This window comes from Dryobates pubescens, chromosome 4, assembly GCF_014839835.1.
Source record: "Dryobates pubescens isolate bDryPub1 chromosome 4, bDryPub1.pri, whole genome shotgun sequence".
Taxonomy (NCBI): Eukaryota; Metazoa; Chordata; class Aves; order Piciformes; family Picidae; genus Dryobates; species Dryobates pubescens.
The window spans coordinates 19141242-19167188 of record NC_071615.1 but is presented as its reverse complement, the minus strand read 5'-3'; the positions used below and the strand labels follow the sequence as shown (position 1 = coordinate 19167188).

Sequence of the window (25947 nt, the reverse complement as noted above, 5' to 3'; positions counted from 1 at the left end):
CCCTCAACACAGGAAGGACATGGACCTGCTGGAGAGGGTCCAGAGGAGGGCCATGAAGATGATCGGAGGGCCGGAGCGCCTCTGCTACAAGGACAGGCTGAGGGAGCTGGGGGTGTTCAGCCTGGAGAAGAGCAGGCTCCAGGGAGACCTAATAACAACCTCCCACTACCTGAAGGGGGCCTACAAGAAGGATGGAGAGAGAATGTTTGCAAAGGCCTGCAGGGATAGGATGAAGGGCAATGGCTTCAGACTAGAGCAGAGCAGGTTTGGTTGGATGTGAGGAACATTTGCCTTCTGCAGCAGCTCCCCACTGGGGATTTAAATCAGGCTAATTGGCTTCCTCCTCTGGGCTGACGGCAACCAGAGCACACCGCGCAGAGGCCGTTAGCAGGGACAGCGTGGCTGGCTGTGTGTCTGAGTCCAAGGCAGGCCCTTCCCTGAGGCGTGCCAGGAATTTGTGTATTTGATCCTACAACCTGTAGCACTGCTCAAAAAGTGACCTTGAAATAAGCTTCCCAAGCTCCCGCTGCCTTCCCTCGTTGCGGCTGCCCACGCTTTCATCTCCTGGTGCTGCTGTCTCCTGTGCAAGCCCTCATGAGCTGGCTTGCAGCAGGCACCCGGAGCAGGCAGGAGTTTTCCCCTAAAGCAAGCCAACCTGTGTCCAGAAGGAGCCTGGATGTGTTGCCAGTCAAGATGAAATCTTTCCACTCCAATAAAACCTCCAGCGGATATTAAAGCAGATCACAAAAATGCTGGCTGGAAGACACCCCCAAAGCCCAGTCCAGCACCATACTCCAGCAGGACTGCTGCCAATGTTGTAGCTGTTCCTAGCCAAGCTCTGAAACCCTCCAAGGGTGGAGACCCCCCCTGCATACCTGGGTAATCCATCCTGAGCAGCACCACCCTGCCACGGAGGAGGTTCTCCCCGAAGGCTGGAGGCTGTAACTTGTGTCCCACAGCTCCAGGGAGGGTGGGCACTGCCCTCATCACAGAATCACACAACTGTCAGGGCTGGAAGGGACCTCAAAGATCATCCAGTTGCCATGGACAGGGACACTTCTTACTAGATCAGGTTGCTCAGAGCCACATCCAGCCTGGCCTTAAAAACTTCCAGGGATGAGGCTTCCACCTCCTCCCTGGGCAACCTGTGCCAGTCTCTCACCACCTATTTGGACAATGAACATTGCTGGACCCAGCCAGGACAGAGGGCTGGCACTTCTTGGGGCAGAAGTTGTGAGTCCCTCTGAAGCTGCACAGATGTGTCTGTGGACAGATGTGCACTTGCAGGTGCAGTGATGGAGGGTGATTGCTTTCCAGTGCTCACCACTGCTCTCCCCTCTGAGCTGCAGGAGCAGCAGTGCAGTGTCCTTCACCACAGCTCAGCCTGGGCATGCCAAGAAACCAGGCTTCTTCCTGGCCAGGGAGGCAGCCCTGCTCCCAGCACTGCTTGGCACTGCAGCAGAACTGCACACAGCTTAGGAGCACTCCTCAGTGGATCTTGACTCCATCATCTCCCTACCTGGGAGCAAGAAAGGCAAATTCCCCAGAGTGGCTCCACAGCCATGGCTTGGCAGAGCAGCCACGAGGGCAGCCTCAGAGGCACTGCTCACTGTGCAGCCAGGAATGCTCTGTGCACACTCCCCAAGACCTAGCTCAAAAAGAACTCCTCTCCTGCTTAAGTTGACTTCTGCAGACCAAAGACCTAAGACCTTGGATTTCAATTCCATTCTCTGTTAGGGTTAATGCAGCCAATGCTGGAGCCAAGCTTCAGTGTTCCTCATTTCCTCTGAAGGTTTCTGCCTTGCACATATTGGCTGTGCATGGCCATGGACAGGCACAAGCCTCTTCTGCCATCTGCTTAATGAGCACCAGGCCTTCAGAGAGAGAAAATGGATGGGGCTGGGCTTCACTGCTCTGCTGAAACAGCTCAGTCCTTGCTGTGCACACAACTGCCCGGGGAAGGGCAGCTGCAGTCTGCCCAGGGCACTACCTGTGCATTTCTGGCAGGAGTTTGCTGTGGGAGGCAGCTGCTGCAGCAGAGCTGTTTGCAGAGCACAGCCCTCGCTGGGCTGCTGCTCCTCAGGAGGAAGCAAAGAGCTGAGCTGAAGGGTCTGGGGAACAGGGCTGGGGAGGAGCAGCTGAGGGAGCTGGGGGTGTTGAGCCTGGAGAAGAGGAGGCTGAGGGAAGACCTCATTGCTCTCTACAGCTCTGTGACAGGAGGCTGCAGCCAGGTGGGGGTTGGTCTCTTCTTCCCAGTCTCAGGTGACAGAAGGAGAGGCAATGACCTGAAATTGTGCCAGGGGAGGGTTAGGTTGGACACTGGGAATTACTTTTGTTCTGCAGGCGTGGTCAGGGATTGGCACAGGCTGCCCAGGGAGGTGGTGGAGTCCCCATCCCTGGAGGTGTTCCAGAAAGGTGTGGCCATGGCACTTGGGGCCATGGTTTGGTGGCCACGGTGGGGCTGGGTTGATGGTTGGGCTGGATGCTCTTGGAAGTCTTCTCCACCTGAAACAATTCTGTGTTTCTAGGGTTCACTGCAGCAGCTTTGCCCCAGCTGTTTCCACCTTCACCAAGAGCAATAGGCTAACCCAGACCCTCAGCTCTGGTTTGCTGCTCCACCAGCAGCACAAACGCCAGTGAAAGCTGCCCTCCACTGAGGCTGAGTGTGTTTGAAATGCTTAGGAAGAAAAAAGTCTTTTGCCCCACACCTCCTTCCCAGCTGGCTGGTTAGCAAGCCATCTGACTTTCTGGCCTGTGTGCAGAGCCACCTCTTGCCTGTTTCTGCTGTGTTTATATTTGCAGCAGCACATCTGTGTGCTACTAATCACACATCCTAACCACTTTAGCCTAACATAAGGAGCAGCTCATATCTGCAAACAGACCTGGCAGTGTCTGCTCTGGTAAAGCACTGAGGCTGCCTTTGTGTCTGATGCTCTTTGCTTTGTGTTTGCATGGAGTTTACAAACCTTAAAGGGTGTCAGGAAGGAAGGGACAGGGACAGCTCACTTGTGCCCTGGGCTAGGCCAAGGGGCAATGGATGCAAACTGCAGCACAGGAGGTTCCACCTCAACAGGAGGAAGAACTTCTTTACTGTAAGGGTCACAAAGCACTGGAGCAGGCTGCCCAGAGAGGTTGTGGAGTCTCCTCTGGAGCCTTTCCAGCCCTGTCTGGATGTGTTCCTGTGTGACCAGTGCTGGATTCTGTGGTCCTGCTCTGGCAGAGAGGTTGGGCTGGAAGACCTCCAGAGATCCCTTCCAACCCCTAACATCCTGTGAGCCTGGGATCCTGTGTGTGACAGCTGGCTGGAAGTCTCAGTGATGCACAACAGCTTCAGCATGCCTGGATCTTTGCAGGCTTAGAAGGTTTTTCCAGGCCATGTGAGCTTTCTGCTTTGTGTGTGGGCACAGGAAAACTGGCAGGTAAAGAGTAAAGATCCTGGTGTCCAGCCCTGATGCTCCTCCATACACCCAGCACTTGTGACACAGAGAAAGGCTGGTCAGTAACTCGTGTGCACAGGTGAAGAGGGAACAACCCCAAAAGCATTTATCCTCCCAGCCCCCAGGCTAAAAGGGTTTGTTCAGAGTCCCTTCAATAACAAACCCCAAAGAATGTGCAGCTCTGGAGCCCTCAACACAGGAAGGACCTGGGCCTGATGGAGAGGGTCCAGAGGAGGCCATGAAAATGATCAGGGGGAGGTGAAGCAGATCTGCTGGGATCTACAGGCTGAGGGAGCTGGGGGTGTTCAGCATGGAGGAGAGAAGGTTCCAGAGAGACCTAATAGCACTCTGCCAGGACCTGAAGGGGCTCCAGGAAGGATGGAGAGAGACTGTTTGCAAAGGCCTGCAGGGACAGGACCAGGGGCAATGGCTTCAGACTAGAGAATGGCAGATTTAGACTGGGTATCAGGAAGAAGTTCTTCACTATGAGGGTGATGAAACACTGGAACAGGTTGCCCAAGGAGGTGGTTGAGGCCCCATCCCTGGAGCTACTCAAGGTGAGGCTCAATGAGGCTCTGGACAGCCTGATCTAGTTGGGGATGTCCCTGCTGACTGTGGGGAGGTCAGACTGGATGAGCTTTGGAGGTCCCTGCTGGCCTGGACCATTCCAAGATTCTGTGATCCCTCCCTCAACCTCCCAGGCTAGCAGCCTTTGTTCAGAGTCCCTTCAACAACCCAGCAAGGCTGAGAGCAAGAGACTGCATCCTGCACTCCACAGCTCCTACCTGGCAAACATGCGAAGGTCTTCCGGGTTCTGGGCAGCAGGGACGTTGAGGATAGCTTCCCTCTCGTGTTCCAACAAGCTTGCCAGGAGATTCTCTGTCATCCTTTTATTGAGGGGGGAGTCCCCACCAGGTATCAACTCAGCACTGGAGTTATCCATGCTAGGGCTTGTCAGAGTCATGTCATCACTGCTGGCTAGCAGGGGAAGAGAGAAAGAGAGGCAGAATGAGCAGACTCCTGGGGAGCAGGCTGCAAGGGGATCAGCTCAGGGCTGCTCCTCTGCAGGCTGCCCAAACACCCCCTTCAGATCTGCAGAGCAGAGCAAGGGGCTCTTGAAATGCTGTGTGGATCTGCAATGCCAACCCAGCCATCTTCTCACTGGGGAAGCCCAAAGCTTCAAGCAAGCCACCAATTTCTGTGGAAATTTGTACTTCTGGAGCCCATAAACAGTTCATAAATAACATCTGAAGAGAAAATTCCCAGCCAGCTCTGCTGGGATACCATGAAGAGGCAACATGAAAAGCCTAAGAGCAGAGAAGGTGGGAGGCAAGCAGAAAGGAAGGCCAAGAAGCAATATCCTCTTGTGAGGCAGCCAGAATAAGCAGATTGCAGACTCCTCAGGCTCACATTCCAAGGTTTCTGCCCTAATTCCTGACTTCTGTAAAGCTGGAAGTTGTACAGAGAACCTCTCCTGCCAGGCACCCCCGGTGGCATTCTGAGAAGGCTGCTTGGAGCAGCCCAGGCAGCAAAGGTTGGGGGTTGCAAGATTGCTCTTGAGAAAAGGCTTCCCTGGAATGAAGAATGGCACCGAGGAGATTACAGAAATCAGGAGACATAAACAGAAGCCACCCCTCTGTGAGAGTGCCAGCTGCTGCTGTGCCTGCTGAGGTGGCTCTGCAGCCCAGGGAAACCAACTGGAAGCAATTTCTCTCCATTTTTCCTGCTCTCCTGAAAACCAAAGCTCAAGAGCAGTGCAGCACCAGCCAGAAGAACTCACTTCTGAGTACAGCAGGGGAGAAGGAAGTTACTTTGAAAATAGAGAAGCACCAAGAGCCAAATGAGAACTGGCAAATTCCAGAGCACTACTTCCTTTTAAACCCAAGACTAAGGTCTAATAGGCTTTAAGACTTTCACCAATGCCCAGCATGAAATGTAAGCTGGGCCCCATTAGCATCGCTCCAGCACAGACCGAGTCCTCCCGTTGTCGAGGTCTGCCTGCCCTGGGCACGGCAAAGGGAGGCTCTGGGAGCGGGCTGTGGGCTGAACAGCAGAGAAAAGTGTGCTCATACTTGGAGAACCAAAGCTGAGAGCGTTGGGGGTGCTGAGACTCCGGCCTCCAACCCTGGCAGTGAAGGGCATGTCCTCATCCTGGGCTCTGAGCTCCTCCTCGTTGGGCGGCACCATCAGGCAGACGTAGGTGTGCAGCTGGATGAGCAGCCGGTGCTGGAGCATCCAGATCACCATCTGAATGAGCTGAGTCTGCAGGGTGAGAAACCAGGCAGCAAACACCCAGGAGGGGACAGGGGGAAAACAATGCACAGAGGTTGTCACTAAGAAGTCACAAGGAGCAATGCTTCCCACCCCACACAGCAGTTTCCTCTCTTCTCCTGGCCTGGCACACACGTGGGCATCACACCCGAAGCCTTTGTGGATGCTTGGGCTGCAATCAGTCCATGCCTTTGTGCCACACTGGCCAGCACAGGCAGGGTCCTCACAGCACCAGCCCTGCCATAGCTCAGCACCTCCAGAGTGCCCTCAGCACAGAGCCCTTCAGCCACACAACTGTACCTGCACAACCCCCTGGGAGCTGTTCTGCCTTCTTTCAACAAGTTTAGTAGCTGCCCAAAAATGAGGTAGACTTCCCTCTGACATGGAAAAAGAGTCAACCAGAGGCAGGCCCTGATGCCCATGGCCCAACAGTGTGAGGCCCAAGACCACTTTGCTGGTTTCTACACAAGGGTCTGCTAACATCAGTAATCACTGAAGGGGGAAGTGGTCAGGCTGAAGTGCAGGCTCCCCAGGGAAGCCAGGGAGAGGGCAGGGTGATGGGGCAGAGCTGAAGCAACCAAAACAGGTCCTCAAAAGCAGGAGGCATTTGCTGTCAGCTGGGAAACTGCTGCAGGAGCAGAGCCCTGCCAGGACTCGGTGGTGCAGACACAGCACCACCAGCAGCAGGACCCTTGGCCAGAGGCAGCAGCCTGCTGCCTCCAAGAAGTCTCCTTCCAGTGCAAAGGGTTAATGGCCCCCATCTGCTCACCACCCCTCTGCAATACAGGACAGGCCACGTTTCTGAAGGCAGTGAGGGTCTGAAGGATGCAGACAGCAAGAGTTTCCAAGGCTCAGATTGCACAAGCAGGTACAGCACCTGTGGGCACACAGCAGCTGAGACCTGCCCAGCGTCCCCAGAGCGCTGCTGCAAGCAGTGGGCAGAGTGAGGGACGAGGCTCTGGGGGTTCTTGGCATGGCCTAGTCTCTGGAGTCTTGGAGGAGCATTCAGAGGGCATCATCCTCTCTGAATCTGCGCACAAAAACTCTTTTCATCCGGCAGCAGGCAAAGCCTTCCCCGAGCTCCCAGCTCCCAACACTCTGCTTCCCTGACAAAGGCTGTTTGGGCATTTCCTAGCAACCAGCACTGTTTGCTGGGAGCAACACAAGGAGCATGAGCTCAGCCCCTGAGAAGGAAGCTTGCTCTGCTGTATTAATCATCAGGGGGACAGGCCAGATCTCAATAGAAGCCCCAAACCAAAGTTCATCAGCCCACATAGTTCTCCTTTTGCCATAAATCCTCTAATTCTCAGTTCCTCCTCTGCTATCAAACCACAAAGGCACATCTTTGTGCAGGCAGACCCACACCCTGGCTCCTCAGGGATTAGCACTTCTGGGGCCTGAATGGAAGTTAATCCTGCCCCAGGTTAGCTGGGATCCCCTTCAGACAGCTCTCGTTCAGAAAAGCCCTGGTTCATGGGGCAGGTTGAACAGCAAAGCTGCAGGACAGGAAGGCTGGCAGGAGCTGACATCCCAAACCAGCCTGGAGGAGAGAGGAGCCTCCCCTCTGGTGATTCCACTGCTGAGAACCTCCCTCCCAGCTGCAGGCCTGGATGGAAGGATACCTCATGGATTGAACTGCCCTCTCCAGCCTGCTGGCACGCAGCAGCAGCTGAGCAGCCTGCCTGACATCACATGAGAGGTCTGCACCTTTCACAGCACAAAAGAACCCTGCAAAACTCCCAGGAGGCAAGCAAGAGCTGCCCCAGCCCAGCCTCCACTGGTCACTGGTGGTCTGCTGAATGCCAGAACCAGCCAGCTGCTTCCCTTGCAGCTCCATGTGCATGGAGCCTCTCCCAAGGCAGCTTTACCTTTGCACTCCTGGGCAAATACCTAGCAGGCCACCCCTGAGCCAGCAGCTCTGAATCACAGAATGGCTCAGGTTGGAAGGGACCTCAGAGATCATCTGCTCCAACCTCCCTGCCATGGGCAGGGACACCTTTCAACTCGACTCAGCTGCTCAAGGCCTCATCCAGCCTGGCCTTGAACACCCCCAGGGAGGAGGCAGTCACAGCCTCTCTAGGCAACTTGTTCCAGAGTTTCACCACCCTTGCACTGGAGAACTTCTTCCCAAGATCCAGTGTGAACCTACTCTCAAAACCCTTGTCCTGTCTCTGGCTCAGTGGGACAAGGAGCTGGGCAAGAGTGGTGGTCCAGCTTTCCATCCATCACGGAAATGGAATTGGTTGTGGGGTCTCCCTCCCTGGAGACATTCCAAACCTGCCTGGAGGCATTCCTGTGTGACCTACTCCAGGTGATCCTGCCTTGGCAGGGGGGTTGCACTGGGAGATCTTTCAAGGTCTCTTCCAACCCCTAATGTTCTGTGATGCTGTGACAGTATTGTACAACCAGGGACTGCCAAAAGCCTTTGTGCCCTAAGTGGGAATGCTGTGGCTAACTTAAATCATAGACTCATGGAATTGTTTACGTTGGAAAAGAATCATCAAGTCTGGGTGCTACCCCAGCACTGCCAGCTCACTACTGAACCCTCAGCACCACATCTACACAGCTGGGAAAACCCTCCAGGGATGGGGACTCCACCACTGGCCTGGGCAGCCTGAGCCAGGCCTTGACAACTCTCTCAGGGAAGAAATTGCTCCTCATGTCCAACCTGAGCCTCCCCTGGAGCAACTTGAGGCCATTCCCTCCTGTCCTATCCAGAACTAGAGACAACTGCTGTTCAGGGAGCCTGAGCAGTCATCCCTAGCCCAGAGGGAATGATGGTCATTGGCAGCTGCCTGCAACAGGCCAGCCTGCAATGGCAGTTCAGTACCTCTTCAACTCTAGGCCTAGAGAAAAGCCCAAGCAATGCAGCACCCTACAGCAGGCACCATGCCCCAGATGTGTGCTTTGTGCCATCACTGCCAGTCTGCCTCACACCATTGCCACTTTTGCCAGCTTTAAGCCTGTTTCACACCACAATCAGCAAGTGTTGGCACACAGAAAACCTGCAGAGGCTCTGCCAGAACCTTCTGCTAGTTGGCCTTCCAGACACAGATGTTGAATTCACTTCATTCTCCATCTGCTTCTCCTGAGCTCTGATGGAGCTCTCAGACAGGTCTGCTGTTCTCCTGAGCTCTGATGGAGCTCTCAGACAGGTCTGCTGTTCTCCTGAGCTCTGATGGAGCTCTCAGACAGGTCTGCTGTTCTCCTGAGCTCTGATGGAGCTCTCAGACAGGTCTGCTGTTCTCCTGAGCTCTGATGGAGCTCTCAGACAGGTCTGCTGTTCTCCTCCTGAGCTCTGATGGAGCTCTCAGACAGGTCTGCTGTTCTCCTGAGCTCTGATGGAGCTCTCAGACAGGTCTGCTGTTCTCCTGAGCTCTGATGGAGCTCTCAGACAGGTCTGCTGTTCTCCTGAGCTCTGATGGAGCTCTCAGACAGGTCTGCTGTTCTCCTCCTGAGCTCTGATGGAGCTCTCAGACAGGTCTGCTGTTCTCCTGAGCTCTGATGGAGCTCTCAGACAGGTCTGCTGTTCTCCTGAGCTCTGATGGAGCTCTCAGACAGGTCTGCTGTTCTCCTGAGCTCTGATGGAGCTCTCAGACAGGTCTGCTGTTCTCCTCCTGAGCTCTGATGGAGCTCTCAGACAGGTCTGCTGTTCTCCTGAGCTCTGATGGAGCTCTCAGACAGGTCTGCTGTTCTCCTGAGCTCTGATGGAGCTCTCAGACAGGTCTGCTGTTCTCCTGAGCTCTGATGGAGCTCTCAGACAGGTCTGCTGGGGAAGAGGCTGCCCTGCACCAGCTGTGCTGCACAGCTGTTGCAGCTGCTCTTTGTCCCTCAGAGGTGCAGCCTTATCTGTCTGCTTGCTCTCAGTCTGCTGGGTTGCTTGGGCTCCTTGTTGAAGCCAAGGGCTGGGAGTAGCTTCCCAGGCATGGGTACACTTCAGTGCCAGGACTGCCAGCACTCACTCAGTCCTCTGGCATGGCAGGAATCCCCAGCCAGCCTTTCTTGGCTGCACCAGCAGAGCTGTGACACAGACACAAAGCAAACCATTTCTTTCTTGCTTAATTTAACTCCCCATGAACTCCACATTTCTTCCCTAGCCCTTTCATCCTTCCTGCTTCTTTCCAGGCTGCTCTGAGGGGGTCTAGTGTGCTGCAGCATCTGGAGCCTGCTGGCACGGAGCAGCCTGTGGCCATCCCCAGCTTCTCCCCAGCAGTCAGAGCCTGCTGCGGTGCAAGGCAGCAGGAAGGCCTCAGCCACAAGGCAGCACTTTGTGCCCTCTGGCAAAGGCACAGGAGCTGCATTAGCCTCTGCAAACATGGGCACTGCACCCCAGCCCACCTGGGCAGCTTGGGACACACAAGGGAAAGCTCAGCCCCGCGGCCTGGAGGAACAAGATCCAGCATTCATCATCCTCTTCCCTCTGGGAACAAAAGGGAGCTGTCAGACTCTCCAGCAACTGTGTTCAGTGAAGGCATTGCTGCAGGCATTCCCTAGGGCTCTCTGCTCTCCCACACCTCAAAAGCTGAGGAGAACACCAGAATAACTGAGGCCAGCTTCAGGAAAGGGAATGGAAACAGCAACCCAGGAGTACTCAGTCCTAGCTTGTTCCTCATGACACGAGGATCCCCTCTGAGCTTGTTTTGCCTGCCAAAGTACCCCTGCTGGTTTGAAACTTCACTCTCTGCTCTGCCCTGGGCAGAACACACCTGGAGTACTGTACCCAGTTCTGGGCTCCCCAGTTCAAGAGAGACAGAGATCTGCTGGAGAGAGTCCAAGGGAGAGCCACAGGGATGATTAGGGGACTTGAGCATCTCACCTGTGAAGAAAGACTCAGAGCCCTGGGGCTGTTTAGTCTGGAGAAGAGAAGGCTGAGAGGGAATCTCATCAGTGTCTATAAAAATGTGAGGGGCAAGAGGAAGAGGGAAGGCTCTTTTCAGTGGCAGCCAGTAATAGGACAAGGAATAATGGATATTAGCTAGAACACAGGAAGCTGACCTCAGCAAGAGGAGAAACTTCTTCACTGTGAGGGTCACAGAGCCCTGGAGCAGGCTGCCCAGAGAGGTTGTGGAGTCTCTCTCTGGAGACTTCCAAAGCCAACCTGGACATGTTCCTGTGTGGCCTGCCCTGTGTGATCCTGCTTTGACAGGGGGGTTGGACTGGATGATCTCTGGAGGTCCCTTCCAACCCCTACCATTCTGTGACTCCTCAAGGTCTGACCCTGAGAGCTAGGGGCTGCCTTGGCCCAGCAGCACAGCACCTTCCAAGCCCTTGGGGCAAATGACCATGCTGTTCCATGCAAAGCCAGCCAGCTAGTAAGACTCCCTCCTGGTTTACAGAACACAGAACCTGCAGAGCTCTCTGAGCCCAGGGCAAAACACTTCTTGTCTGGCGCCGGAGCCACTGGGTAACCGCCTCGAGTTCTCAGCTCATCCGCTGCCCCCCGTGCAGCCCAGGAACACAGGGGGTTTAACTTGCCACCCTGACCCCTCTTGATTTGGCCCAACTGACTATAAATGCACCTGAACGTGGCTTCCACAGCTCTGCCCACACAAGCTCCCCTGACTCCTGCTGCCCTCCGGCTGCCCAGCAGAGCAGCCTCGGGGAGGCCGCGGCTCCTCCTCAGCATTCGCAGGCAGCTCTCCTCCCCCTTCCCCCCCGACGCTGCCAGCCCAGGGCCACCCGGCTGCCCTCACAGCAGGGATGCAGGAAGCAGAGCCCTCGGTTAGCAGGGCCTTACTCCAAGGCTCAGGGAAGCAGAAGTGAGGACCCAAGCAGGCTTGGTTCGGCAGCAGCTGTGACACCTCCCCCAGCGGGGCTGCCCCAGGGAGGGAGAGGCACCTCCAGCACTCACAGTACCTACAGAGGTGACAACAACGCGGCTGGGACAGAGCTAGCAGAGTGGAGGGGATGCAGGGAGGCAATGGGGGTGGCTAACCCACCTGGGGACACCCCTGCCTTGCAGATCCCTCCTGCTAGCCCACCTCTGTGCCTCAGCAGGGTAGAGGGATGTCACAGAGTCTTTTGCAGCAGGGCCACAAGGCATGGCTGAGAGGAAGTCACAGGCTTTATCCCTGTGTCCTGCTTTGCAGAGCCGCTGGGTGGAGAACCCCATCCAAAGCAAACCTTGCACTGAGAAGCAGGGCAAGGCATTGCCATGCACCAGCTGCAGTGCCCAGGAAAAAGACCTTTAAGAGCATCAAGCCCAACCGTTCTGTAACTGTGACAAGTCTGGTGCTAAACCATGGCCCTCAGCATCACATCTCTGAAACACCTCCAGGGACAGTGACCATCACCTGCTCTGTCCATGAATGTGTGCTGACACCCATGTTGGGTTTGGGGTCACCAAGTGCTTCTGTGCTTTCACAAGGAGGTGTACACCACACCGGGCAGCACCAGAGCTCCACTCTGGTGTGCTCTGCAGCTGCACAGGAGAGCACAGGCACAGGAAGCAACACTCAGAGGCAGCAAAAAGGAGGAGAGTTCTTTAGGGTTGGGGTGGAGGAGGTGCAAACTGCTTCTTTTCCAGTAAAAACACCAAAAGGGAACCATTGGATCAGCTCACAGGAGGGTAGAGAGGCTCTGCAGAGAGACCTTGCCAGGCTGGGCAGAGGGGCAGAGGCCAAGGGCAGGAGATTGAACAAAGCTGAGTGCTGGCTTCTGCGCTTTGGCCACAGCAACCCCAGGCAGAGCTACAGGCTGGGGGCAGAGTGGCTGAGAGCTGCCAGACAGAGAGGGACCTGGGGGTGCTGACTGACAGCAGCTGAACAGGAGCCAGCAGTGTGCCCAGGGGGCCAAGAAGGCCAATGGCATCCTGGCCCGCAGCAGGAAGAGTGTGGCCAGCAGGAGCAGGGAAGTCCTTGTGCCCTGTGCTCAGCACTGCTGAGGCCACACCTTGAGTCCTGTGTCCAGGTGGGGGTTGGTCTCTTCTCCCAGGCAAGCAGCACCAGAACAAGAGGACACAGTCTCAAGCTGTGCCAGGGGAGGTTTAGGCTGGAGGGGAGGAGAAAGTTCTTCCCAGAAAGAGGAATTGGCCACTGGGATGTGCTGCCCAGGGAGGTGGTGGAGTCCCCATCCCTGGAGGGGTTCAAGAGGGGCACTTGGAGCCATGGTTTAGTTGTCAGGAGTGGTTGGGTGACAGGTTGATGATCTCTGAGGTCTTTTCCAACCTTATTGATTCCATGATTCTGTAAGTGAAGTGAAAGGAGTTAAGCTGGGCAGGAGCCAGAGCTCCAGCTCAAGGGAAGAGAGAAAGGAGAAAGGCTTGTGTGCACACACCTGAGAGCAGGAGAGAGAAACTGGGCCTCCTCCCAGCTGCACCCAGGGAGCCCTGGGCACATCCCCAGGCTGCTGCACGGCTGCTGGCCCAAGCAAGGCAATTTGGCATGGGGCAAGAGGAGCAAGCTCAGAGAACACTGCACACAAACCAATCATAAGCACAAGACCACTGACAGATGTACAAGGAGCACAGGGTTCCACTGCAATGTGCTGCTCACCATCAGCAGGCAGGAAAAGAGATCAAGGCTGAAGAAGGACTCCAGTTTCTAGCACGGGGCAGGGCTGAGGGCTCTGGAGGTGCTGGCACTCACCACGCACTGGGTGCCTCCTGCCTGCACCAAGAGCAGAATGCAGACATGCACTCCACCTTGCAAGGCAGTCTTGTCTTTGCTTAGGGGCTTGCAGGTTGGTTCTATCTCCTACCAGCCAAAAAGCACCACAGCACCTCAAGCACACCAATGCCAGTGTCACTTCTTTTCATCTGCCTGAAGGGAAGTGGCAGTTCCCCCCCTAGCTAACAAGCTGACTCTGCCCTCTTTCCAACCCAGCAGTAGGACTGTGGAACAACAGGAGCTCTGGAACAGCTTCCCTATTCTGTGTCAAGGACCTCACTAATGCCTTCCCTATTCTGTGCCCATCAGAGGCACATGGCCCAAGGAGGGAGCCAGCCCCACGCTTCAGACAAGCATGGGATGGGCTGGATGCCATCAGGCCACAGTTCTGCAGAGCACAGAGCCCTTCCCACACTGCTGACCTTCAGCAACAGAGACAGCTCAGGCAGCATGGGGAAAAGCAGAAGACAACAGAAAATCTTCCAAGTTAAAATCCCCATGCCCCCCTCCCACCACACTGAGTAAAATGACCCTGAGAGGTCTCCACTGTGCTCCTTTGGCTCAAAGGCAAAGCAAATCCAGTTGGATAATATTTACAGTTCAGAGTACAGCCCCAGCAGGACAAACCCCCACCCCCACTGCAGCAGATTCATTGCTCTTATTGATTAGATCTCTGTTAATCACAGCTGGAGCCTGAGCACTTCAGGACAGGCATTGGATTCACCTCTCAAAAAGGTTAGCTCCCAACAAAATAAGGATGCAAAGTGGGAAACCAAAGCAGAAGAAGATGCAGTGATAGGGACACATCCAAAAGCCCTCTCCAGTCTCAACTCCACCAAGAAAGGAAGCTTGCCATGACTCAAAACACCCCACCAGGGGAAGCTGGTCTCCTCAACCAAGGAGAGCAGGTCAAGGATGTCCTTGACCTCGAGTGCTGTGTTCAGCTCTGGGCCCCTCACTACAGGAAGGACATTGAGGTGCTGGAGGGTGTCCAGAGAAGGGCAAGGAGGCTGGGGAAGGGCCTGGCCTGCCAGGAGTGTCTGAGGGAGCTGGGGGTGTTCAGTCTGGAGAAGAGGAGGCTGAGGGGAGACCTCTGCCCTCCACAACTCCCTGAAGGGAGGTTGGAGTGAGGAGGGGGCAGCCTCTTCTCCTTGGTGCCAAGTGACAGCACCAGAGGAAAAGGTTACAAGCTGCACCACAGGGAAGTATTTCTTCACTGACAGGGTTCTCAAACATTGGAATGCTCTGCCCAGGGCAGTGCTGGAGTCACCATCCCTGAGGGTGTTCAAGCAGCCTGTTGACCTGGCACTTAGGGACACAGTTTAATGTTGATCCTTCAGTACCCAGGTCAAAGTTGGACTGGATCATCTTTGAGGTCTCTACCAGTTCCCACCTGCCCTTTGCAGACTGCAGATGGCACTTCCAGAGCTCTTCACAGCATCATCCTTCATCATTCCATACACACAGAATCACAGAACTGTCAGGTTGGAAGGGTCCTCAAGGCTCAGCCAGCTCCAACCCCCTGCCATGGCCAGGGACACCTCACACCACAGCAGGTTGCTCACAGCCACCTCCGGCCTGGCTGCAAACACCTCCAGGCAGGAGGCTTCCACCACCTCCCCTGGGCAGCCTGGGCCAGGCTCTCACCACCCTCCTGGGGCACAACTTCCTGACATTCAATCTGAATCTCCCCACTTCTAGTTTTGTTCCATTCCCCCCAGTCCTATCACTACCCAACATCCTAAAAGGTCTCTCACCACAAGGACAATGGCAACAAGCTGCTCTGCTGAACTTCAGGACCCCACCACAGACAGACAAGCACCAGAGAGAAGGTGCAGACTCCCAAAGAGCCATTTCAGCACTCCAGCAGCTCTGGCAGACATGGATCACTCACTGCTGTTTCAAGGCATAACTGCAGCATTGATCCCTTGCTGTTAGCTCAAGGCACAACTGCAGCAGTCAGTGGCAGGCTTCATTTGTGCATTTTAAAGAGGAGCAGGATCTGAGAGCAACCAGAAGTACTGGAGGAGAAGCATTAAGGCAAGCCATCAATTTGAAAAGGAGTGCTGAGAATAGGAGCAGCTCCTGAAGCTACTGCAGCCACAATCAAGTGAATGCTCTTAATTCAGCTTCATTTTCTCAGGGCTCTGATCTGTCTGTAACCACAATGAATTACTGACAAAACAGCAGAGCTGCTCTGCCCCTGCCTCCCAAGGTGGCAGCTGACCAGTGCACACTGTTGGCATTAGACACTGCATCATCACTTACCTTCATCTCAGATCACAGTCTCTGCCAACCTGTAGTTACAACAAATTCTTCCCTCCCAATTGTGCCTGTGTGCACAGCTGATGGGAATCTTCCAGATCTGAGCAGTGCCTAAATTCAGCCAGCCAGCAAGTCATCCAAGAAAGGAGGCTAGCAAACAGCAAGAGCTCAGCTCAGGAGATGTGCCTGGGTGAGCTGTGCTCCCAGCTCCCAGCTGCTGCACACAGGCAGGATGGAGCAGGTCCAGAGGAGGGCCACCAAAGTGATCAGGGGGCTGGAGCAACTCTGCTAGGAGGAGAGCCTGAGGGAGCTGGGGGTGTTCAGCCTGGAGAAGAGGAGGCTGAAGGGAGACCTCTACCCTCTACAACTCTGTGAAGGGAGGCTGGAGTGAGGGGGTGCCAAGTGACAGCAGCAGAGGAAAAGGTTACAAGCTGCACCAGAGGGAAGTATTTCTTCACTGAAAGGGTTCTCAAACATTGGAGTGGTCTGCCCAGGGTGTTCAGCCTGGAGAAGAGAAGGCTCCAGGGGGACCTAATAGCAGCCTGCCAGTACCTGAAGGGGGCTTGCATGAAGGCTGCAGAGGGACTGTTTGTAAAGGTCTGCAGGGACAGGACAAGGAGCAATGGTTTGAAATTAAAGAGCAGATTTGGATCAGATGCTAGGGACAAGTTCTTTACCATGAGGGTGGTGGAGCATTGGAACAGGTTGCCCAGAGAGGTGGTTAAGGCCCCATGCCTGGAGATATTCAAGGTGAAGCTCAACAGGACTCTGGGTGATATGTCTAGTTGAGGCTGCCCCTTCTCACTGCAGGGAGGTTGGACTGGATGACCTTTGGAGATCCCTTCCAACCAGGGTGATGCTATGATTCTGTGATTCACCTGGGAGTGTAACTGTGCCAGCCAGGATAGACTAGACTAGACTAGACTAGACTAGAATTAACCAGGTTGGAGAAGACCTTTGAGATCATCAAGTCCAACCTATCATCCAACACCATCTGATCAACTAAACCATGGCACCAAGTACCCCATCCAGTCTCTTCCTAAACACCTCCAGGGATGGGGACTCCACCAACACATTACTGAGCTTCTTGCACCTCACCAGTTCCCAGCAATGCCACAAGCCATGCTCTGTGCGTGAGCCAAAGAGCTGACAACTCCAAGCCCCCTGTGCTACTATTCCAAACCTGAACATTCCGAGGCTAATGCTGCAGCACAGGGACTGCTGGTGACTGCATGCTGAGCCTACTTCCTCCAGCAGCCTTTCAACAAGTCCAGTTTCCTACCAAGACCTGAGTGGGCAGACAGTTTGCTTTTATAGGCAGGCTGTGAACTTGAAGCAGATGGAATCAAAATGAAATGTGGTTGTGAGGGATCCACCAACTTGCACTCAGCTTTCCTAGTTTCTTTTCAGCAGTGACAGGTTGGGTTTTTCCCTCACTAGATCACTTCATTCTGATTTTCCTTTTCTCTTTTCCAGCAGAGAGTATCCACACAGCTTCACCCTGAGCATCCCCACAACTCTCTGAAACAACACATCATGTGCTTGGGCTTTTTCCCAGGCATGGGGTGACAGGATTGAGGGCTGATGGCTGCACAGCAGCCCAGGTCAGATTGACATTAGATGTTAGGAGCAAATTCTTCCCCATGAGGGTGGTGAGGCACTGGAACAGGTTGCCCAGGGAGGTTATGGAGGCTCCAAATCTGCAAGTGTTCAAAGCCAGGCTGGATGGATGGGGCCTTGAGCAGCTTGGCCTAGTGGGAGGCGTCCCTGCCCACGGCAGGAGGGCTGGAACTGGATGATCTTTACCATCCCTCCCAACCCAACCCATTCTGTGATTCTATGAAACACCAGTCATGTGGTGCTACACCTGCACTGGCAGGCTCCTGAGCAGCTACTCCAGAAGCACCAGCACTCCTTGGTCTCACTAGCAGGAGGACCAGGAGCTCCTGCACACTGCACTCCCCACCTCACCTCCTGCACGGGCGGCGCCAGCGGGTTCTTGAACTCCGAGAGGGACACTGGGAGGGAGAACTTGGAGAGCATGGAGGGCAGGTTGTGGCCTCTGAACTGACAGGAAAAGGCATCTGCTAGTGGGGAGTAACTGCAGGGAAGAGGGGAAGGCAGCAATCAGTGTAGCATTGATGCATTTGCACACCGCACGTGTGCCAGCTCCCAAACAAAACATTCTCTGTGACCCAGGCAAACAGTAGGGAGAGTTTGTGGCATCCTGCAAAACCAAGCCAGAAGCACATGCACCTCCATCCTGGTGTTATGGTCAGCTCCAGTGTTCAAGGTGTGGAGGGAATGCAGGGGAGAAACACAGAAATGATACAAAGCCTGGACTTGTGCGGTCTCTGATCAAAGGGACGGGGACTGGGCACTCAGGGCAGACAGGCGTGGGCAGGATAGAGCCACAGGCTTTGAATATGCAAAGTGCAGCTGCGGCTGCGGCTGCTGTGCCTGCCTCTGCTGCCAGCACAGGCAATTGGAGTGCTCAGGAGTAAAGGAGAGGCAATTTCAGCACTGGGAAAGTTGTCCATCTTAGGTCTTCAAGAACGGCGCTGCCACATGGCCCAGGCACAGCTGTTCCTGAACGACCTCAGGGTCCCTTCCAGCCCTATTTTTATACTTCCACCACAGAAGTTTGGATTTAAAACTATTTTCCTACAACCCAGTTCCAAAACCATCTCAACATCCAACACAGAAAGGGTTGCCAGTCTTCAGCAGGGCAAAAATACCCACCGTGGCCTCCACGTCTTCCCTGCAGTGCTGCCGCCTGCTCTCAAAAGGGCCACAGTGCCTTCAGCCTGGCCTTGGCAGGGCACAGTGCCAGCAGAGGGAACACCACAGCAGTGAGGGCAGTGCCACCCTGTCTGGCTGCTTTGGATGAGTGTCAGGTGATGCTGTGTGCCAGATGCACAGACAGTGCTAGGAAATGCTCGCTTAACTGCCCTGGCACCAAGTGGCTTGTTTTGTGCATGTTTCCATATTGCTGCAGGTTCCAGCAGCCTGAGATGGACACTCAGTGAGCAAATGTACTACAAATATTCAAAGCAGCTTGCCAGGACAAATATGTGGCCTTCCAGGGCCCACAGGACAGCAGAACCATGCTGATCTGCTCCTCCCTACCCCACACAGACTCCTGTACGGCTTTGCAAGTCCAGGCACATGCAATGGTTGGTGTTCTGCACACCCTCTTACACATTCTTATGTGCAGAAGGAGCCCACTCTGTCCCCAGCAAGGCAGGGAAGGGAAGCACATCTGCACTTCTCACCACTCTGCTGCTAGTCACTCGCTCTCCTACTTACAGACAGACGCTGGCGTTTGGGGAGAGCATGTAGACGTTGTTCTCACACAGGGGGTAAATGATGATTGCTTTCCCCCAGTAAACAAGATGTGCAGCAAGCTGGAAAACCTGTGTGGAGAAATCAGGCACAAATTACACAGAACACAGGATGGCTGGAAAGGACCTCTGGAGATCTTCCAGTCCAAGCCCCCTGCCAGAGCAGGAGCAGAGAATCCAGCCCAGGACACACAGAACACATCCAGACAGGGCTGGGAAGGCTCCAGGGAAGGAGACTCCACAACCTCTCTGGGCAGCCTGCTCCAGGCCTCTGGGAGCCTCCCAGGGCAGAAGTTCCTCCTCCTGTTGAGGTGGAACCTCCTGGGCTGCAGTTTTCATCCACTGCCCCATAGCCTATCACAGGGCACAAGTGAGCAGAAGCTGTCCCTGTCCCTTCCTTCCTCACATTGATCAGATCTTCTCTCAGTCTTCTCCTCTCCAGACTAAACAGCCCCAGGTCTCTCAGTCTTTCTTCATAAGGCAGTGCTGCAGTCCCTTCAGCATCCTTGTAGCCCTCCCTTGGACTCTCTCCAGTAGATCCCTGTTCCCCCTGAACTGGGGAGCCCAGAACTGGATGCAATACTCCAGGGGAGGCCTCACTAGGGCAGAGTAGAGGGGGAAGAGAACCTCCCTGGCTCTGCTGGCCACACTCGTAGTGCACCCCAAGATCCCATTGGCCCTCTTGGCCACAAGGACACATTCCTGTCCCATGGAGAACTTGTTTTCCACCAGGACTCCCAGGTCATTCTCCATAGGGCTGCTGTCCAGCAGATCACCTCCCAGCCTGTACTGCTGCAGTTTATTCTTCCTCCCCAGGTGCAGTACTCTGCACTTTTCCTTGTTGAACCTCATTAGGTTCCTCTTTGCCCAGCTCTCCAGTCTGCAGTCTGGAGGAGCAAAAGCCAACTCCCATCAATTTCCAACTCTCATCAAGAGTTCCAGTCAATGGCAGAAGAGTCTTGTTTGAGCTGAAATGAAAGCACAATGTCCTTGCATCCTTTCACCCTGCCTCACAAACACATTCACAGTTTAATAGAACATGTGGCACATCAAAAAGCATTTGACAAGGTTATGAATGCTTCACATTTCCAACTAATTTAGTATTTCCTGCCTTAAAGGAATTTCCTCAGCCTGCATCAATAGAAGCTGAGGTGCTTTTCATGCCCCCAACCCCCATTTTCATTTATGCACAAAATGCACTCAGTGCTGTCCATAAAAACAACAGCAGCAGCTCCTGCTAGGGCACAAACATCCAGGAAAGGAACAGCCCTGCTTGAATGCACTGAGCTGTTTCAGTAATGACTTACTTGAACGTGGGAGACAAGCCAGGGGTTGGGAATGGCTCTGGCAAAGCCACATCAACAGCACCCACGAGACACCAAGTCCAGCTTCTATCATTGGAAACATTTCACCTGGCTGCTTTGTGGAGGACAAAACCACAGGAGCAGGAGGGAATTTCCAGAGCTCATCCCAGAGCTGTGCAAGGCCAAGTAAGACACAGCCTGCTCTAAGGGCACCTAGAAGTTTTATTACAGAACAGGAGCTTCCCCTTCAAGTGACAGAAGGCACAGAGATGACAAGCCACGTTCCTCTCACCTGTCACACTGAGCACAGCTCACATCCTCGCCTCTGAACTGACCTTCAGCAGCATGGAGTGGCCTTTCCCTCTCCCGTGCCACCTAATGTGGTCATCAGGCCCAACAAGCAAAGGGCCACAATGACCACAAGCATCCATAGTGGTCTCTGAGTGGACTCATGTCTCATGTGATTGACAGAGTCTCTTTCCCACCACTGGCACAAACCTCCCCTCTCAAGGGCCCCTCATATCACCTTGAGCAATTCAGGTTTGAAATCCTGGGGTCAGTACTGGAAAGGCTTTTGGAAAGAGCTGCTGCACTGTAGAGAATGGCTCAGCATTCCTGACCAAGCCCAAACTAGAGCCTCCTCCTGGGACTCTGCAGTCCCCACCCTGATGTACCAAGGGAAAGCAAGGGGCAGGCTTGCACAGGCCGTCACAGCTCTTGGAAGGGCCGGGGGAAGCCACACGTTTGGCCATGACAGCTGTAGGCTTTCACCTGCATTTTGGGTGCCTGCATTTGCACACAGACACCAACATGGCAGAATCAAGGCAGAGCACTGTGGTGTAAGTCAGGAGTTCTGCCTGTTCTGGCTTTAACTACCCAAGGGGAAGGCACAGAGAAGACAGCACCACTCTTGTCAGAGGGGCACAGGAGGCAGCACACACCAGATGGAAGATGGGAAATTGCCATTAGATATGAGGGAAGTTTTTCACTCTGGTGCTGGTGAAATACACAGAATACATAGAATAAACCAGGTTGGAAGAGACCTTCAAGATCACCGTGTCCAACCCATCAACCAATCCAACACCACCCAAACAACTAACCCATGGCACCAAGCACCCCATCAAGTCTTCTCCTGAACACCTCCAGTGATGGCGACTCCACCACCTCCCCAGGCAGCCCATCCCAATGTGCAATCACTCTCTCTGTAGAGAACTTCTTCCTCACATCCAGCCTGAACCTCCCCTGGCGCAGCCTGAGACTGTGTCCTCTTGTTCTGGTACTGGCCGCCTGGGAGAAGAGACCAACATCAGTCTGTCTACAACCTCCCTTCAGGTAGTTGTAGAGAGCAATAAGGTCACCCCTGAGTCTCCTCTTCTCCAGGCTAAGCAACCCCAGCTCCCTCAGCCTCTCCTCACAGGGCTGTGTTCCAAACCCCTCACCAACTTTGTTGCTCTTCTCTGGACTCGTTCCAGCAAGTCAACCTCCTTCCTAAACTGAGGAGCCCAGAGCTGGACACAGGACTCAAGGTGTGGCCTAACCAGTGCAGTGTACAGGGGCAGAATGACCTCCCTGCTCCTGCTGGCCACACTGTTCCTGATGCAGGCCAGGATGCCATTGGCCCTCCTGGCTGCCTGGGCACACTGCAGGCTCATGTTCAGTCTACCATCAACCAGCACCCCCAGGTCCCTCTCTGCCTGCTCTCAGCCACTCTGCCCCCAGCCTGCAGCACTGCCTGGGGTTGCTGTGGCCAATGTGCAGCCCCTGGCACTTGGATGTGTTCAGTCTCCTGCCCTTGGACTCTGCCCATCTGCCCAGCCTGTCCAGGTCCCTCTGCAGAGCCTCTCTACCCTCCAACAGATCAACTCCTGCCCCCAGCTTGGGCCCAGAGAGGCTGTGGAAGGTATCCCTGGGGGTGTTGAGGATTTGAAGAGAGAGGCTCCTGAGCAGCCTGCTGTAACGGACTTGCTTTAGGTGCTGGGGTGAACTCGAGACCTCCAGGCACCCTGCCACCCACAGCAAGCTGAGACTCCAATGTGGCTGCAGGAGTGCTGAGCACTGCTGCTGCACCACTACTCCTCACCTCTCTGAGGCACTACTCCTCACTCCATGCTCTGAGGCTCACACTTCCTCCATGCCCTCTGCTCACACTGAGAGAACCCAGAGGATCCCCCTGGCACCCAGGCAGCAGCGCCCCTGGTTTCAAGGCCGCCGGTGGCCGCAGGCAGCTCCCCGTACCTGCAGCAGTGCCAAGTCAGCATCCTGAGCCAGCTGCTGCAGATTCTTCACAGCAGAGGTAGTTTTAATTACTCTCACCAGGGCAGGAGAGCAGTCCAATGGGAGCTCATTAAGCAGTGACTTCTCATCATTTAATAGTAATAAGGCATGGTAAGGCCTGCAGAAAAACAGAACACATTTGCACTGTAAACTGCAGCTCTTCCTGAGGGCTTAGCTATTCCCAGACCATCATACCTAGGGTCAATCTACTGGCCACAAAGAGCTTCTTTTGATGTGAGTGGGTTCAGATTAAGCTCAGTTTTATGTCATGATGTGAGATGCTGCCCATAAAAAGGGGATAGAGGGTGATATAGTAACTGGATGTCTCAGTGACTAGGGAAAAATAGGCTGCAGTGTGCTGGTATCCAATTAAAGCCTGGGAAACTGGTCTGAAAACTGCTCATCTTGCAGTCCTGAAATAGAGCATGGAGCAGAAGGAAGGGAGAAAGCAAGAGTGAGTTACTTCTGCAGGTAAAGAGCTGTAAGCATGGAATGCAGGTAACAAGATACCATGGAGCCTGGGCTCTCTTTGCTCTAAAAGCAAAACGACTTCTGGGTCAGCAGGTCAAGATGAACCCAATGGACACACAGCTCCTCTTTTGCAGCATCACCTCAGTACAACCACCTGATGTCAACACAAAGGCTGTGGCTCCACACCACCACGTACAGGCCAGGGTCAGCCTTGGGCAGGCCTGTCTCAGTCCATGCCCTCAGCACCACTGCAGCTCAGGGTCACCAGCAGACAGACAGCAGCACCCTTTGGGACCCGGGACACTGAAGGACAGAGCTTGCTTGCTCTTACCTGATAGATTTCAGGCTCCTCTCAATGGCTTCAGGGGGGATAAAGTTTGTGGCAACATAATGGATTTTATGAGGCAGGCAGAAGCTGACTTCCAGCCAGTTGTTGATGTGTAACCTGACCACTCCCGTGGTGCACAGGCTGGAACGGGAGGAAGAGAAACACACAGCGTTTGCCACGGCTGCCAAATGGAAAGGGTGGTCCAGATTCACCCACACACAGGAATCCCATCAGCAGAGACTGAACATACCCTGTCCACCCCCAGCTGGCTGAGGACCAGCTGATTCCTAGCTGCAAGGGCTTCCTTAACTTGTCCTCACAGAGCATCATCAGTGATGAAGCTCTGGGGGGATCGCAAAGACTCCACCTCCCTCACCTCCTGCTCCCTCTGCTCTCAGCATTGCAGCAGCATCTCTTAGAAAGAGTTTCTTGGAAGATCTGCTGCAAGGCACTGGAAAATTCCCTAGACCAGAGCTGCAAAGGACAAAGATGAATAGGGCATGATGTTTCCACTCCAATTTCCATCTTCCTCTCCAGGGAAGAGGAGCTGCCTGTGCTGGCCAAGGGGTGTTCTGAGCAGCAGATCACCCCAGACTGCCTCCTTCAGCACTGCTTCTCTTGGGTCTTTCCTGTAACCTGCTCCTGCTTGCCACATGAAATCACAGAGGTGCTTGTGAAATGTTTGGGGTTTGGGTTTTTTTCATTCTAGGAAACCACAAGGACTAAGCTAAAGCCTTTAGGCTAACTTCAGGCAGGAGAAGTGGGGTGGAAAAGATGGACACCTCAGGAATGGCAGCAAAGTATGACCCTCTTGTTCAGCTTGCAAGACTCTTACTGAAAAGCCTCAGAGAGCTGGGAGATCAGGGCAATGAATGACATCCAGGTAGTTTTGGGGAGGTCTGTAAATCCAGGCAACAGATTAAATACACATGCAGAGGGAACTCCACTTGGAATGGATGAAGATACCATAAGGCTAACACGCCGTGAAGAGCTCAGCTAGCACCACTGTGCCAACCATCCCAAGCCCACAGGCTGGCAACAGCTTTGCCAGAGGCAGAGGGACTCAGCAGGAGGAAGAGGCAAGGCTCACTGCATCTCTTCATGTACACTGAGCTAGGGACACACATAATCTCACTCAACAGCAAATCAGTCTGCTCTGCACTGGAGAGTTGAATTCAGATTGATAGAATGGATTGAGTTGGAAGGGACCTTAAAGATCACAGTCTCACAGTCTCACAGTATAACTAAGGTTGGAAGAGACCCCAAGGATCACCAAGTCCAACCTGTCCCAACAGACCTCACAACTAGACCATGGCACCAAGTGCCACATCCAATCTCCCCTTGAACACCTCCAGGGACGGTGACTCCACCACCTCCCTGGGCAGCACAGCCCAGTGACGAACGACTCGCTCGGTGAAGAACTTTCTCCTCACCTCGAGTCTAAACCTCCCCTGGCACAGCTTGAGACTGTGTCCCCTTGTTCTGTTGCTGGTTGCCTGGGAGAAGAGACCAACCCCTTCCTGTCTACAACCACCTTTCAGGTAGCTGTAGAGGGCAATGAGGTCACCCCTGATCCTTCTCTTCTCCAGGCTAAGCAACCCCAGCTCCCTCAGCCTCTCCTCACATGGCTCAAGGCCTCTCCCCAGCCTTGTTGCCCTTCTCTGGACACCTTCAAGTGTCTCAATGTCCTTCTTAAACTGAGGGGCCCAGAACTGGACACAGGACTCAAGGTGTGGCCTAACCAATGCAGAGTACAGGGCACAATGACCTCCCTGCTCCTGCTGGCCACACTATTCCTAATGCAGGCCAGGATGCCATTGGCCCTCTTGGCCACCTGGGCACACTGCTGGCTCATGTTTAGGTGGCTGTCAATCATCACCCCCAGGTCCCTCTCTGCCTGGCTGCTCTCAGCCACTCTGCCCCCAGCCTGTAGCTCTGCCTGGGGTTGCTGTGGCCAAAGTGCAGCCCCTGGCACTGGGACTTGTTGAATGCCATCCTGTTGGCCTCTGCCCATCTGTCCAGTCGATCGAGGTCCCTCTGCAGAGCCCTTCTGCCCTCTGACTGACCAACATCTGCTCCCAGCTTGGTGTCATCTGCAAACTTGCTGATGACTGACTCAACCCCCTCCTCCAGATCATCAATGAAGATGTTAAAGAGGATGGGGCCCAGCACTGATCCCTGGGGCACACCACTGGTGCCTGGCCCCCAGCTGGATGTGGCACCATTCACCACCACTCTCTGGGCTCAGCCTCCAGCCAGTTCCTAACCCAGCTCAGAGAGCCAGGGGCTGACAGCTTGGCCAGGAGTTTGCTGTGGGGGATGGTGTCAAAGGCCTTGCTGCAGTCCAGGCAGACCACATCCACAACCTCCCCACATCCACCAGGCAGTCACCTGATCATAGAAGGAGATCAGGTTGGTCAGGCAGGACCTGCCCTTCCTAAATCCAGTTCCAACCCCCCTGCCATGGGCAGGGACACCTCCCACCAACCCAGGCTGCTCAGAGCCTCATCCAGCCTTGGTCTTGAACACTTCAGGGATGAGATGTCCACAACTTCTCTGGGCAACCTGTTTCAGCATCTCACCAACCTCACTATAAAGAACTTCTTCCTAATGTCCAATCTAAATCAGCCCTGCTCTAGTTTCAAA

General features: G+C 54.4%; 1 protein-coding gene across 4 annotated transcripts in view; it reads right to left on the bottom strand.

Annotated features, from left to right (window-relative positions):
* The window catches only part of NPRL3 (NPR3 like, GATOR1 complex subunit), a 72551-nt gene that overhangs the window by 15161 nt on the left and 31443 nt on the right, over positions 1-25947 (bottom strand). For 3 of the 4 annotated variants that reach the window (XM_054180730.1, XM_054180728.1, XM_054180729.1), the window contains 6 exons: positions 23305-23442; positions 22464-22620; positions 18890-18996; positions 17552-17681; positions 5510-5699; positions 4223-4415 (listed from right to left, as the gene is read on the bottom strand). In XM_054180730.1, the coding sequence (XP_054036705.1) occupies positions 4223-4415; positions 5510-5699; positions 17552-17681; positions 18890-18996; positions 22464-22620; positions 23305-23442 (915 nt within the window). The remainder of the gene's footprint in view (positions 1-4222; positions 4416-5509; positions 5700-17551; positions 17682-18889; positions 18997-22463; positions 22621-23304; positions 23443-25947) is intronic. The other variant, XM_054180731.1, reaches the window with a different exon arrangement.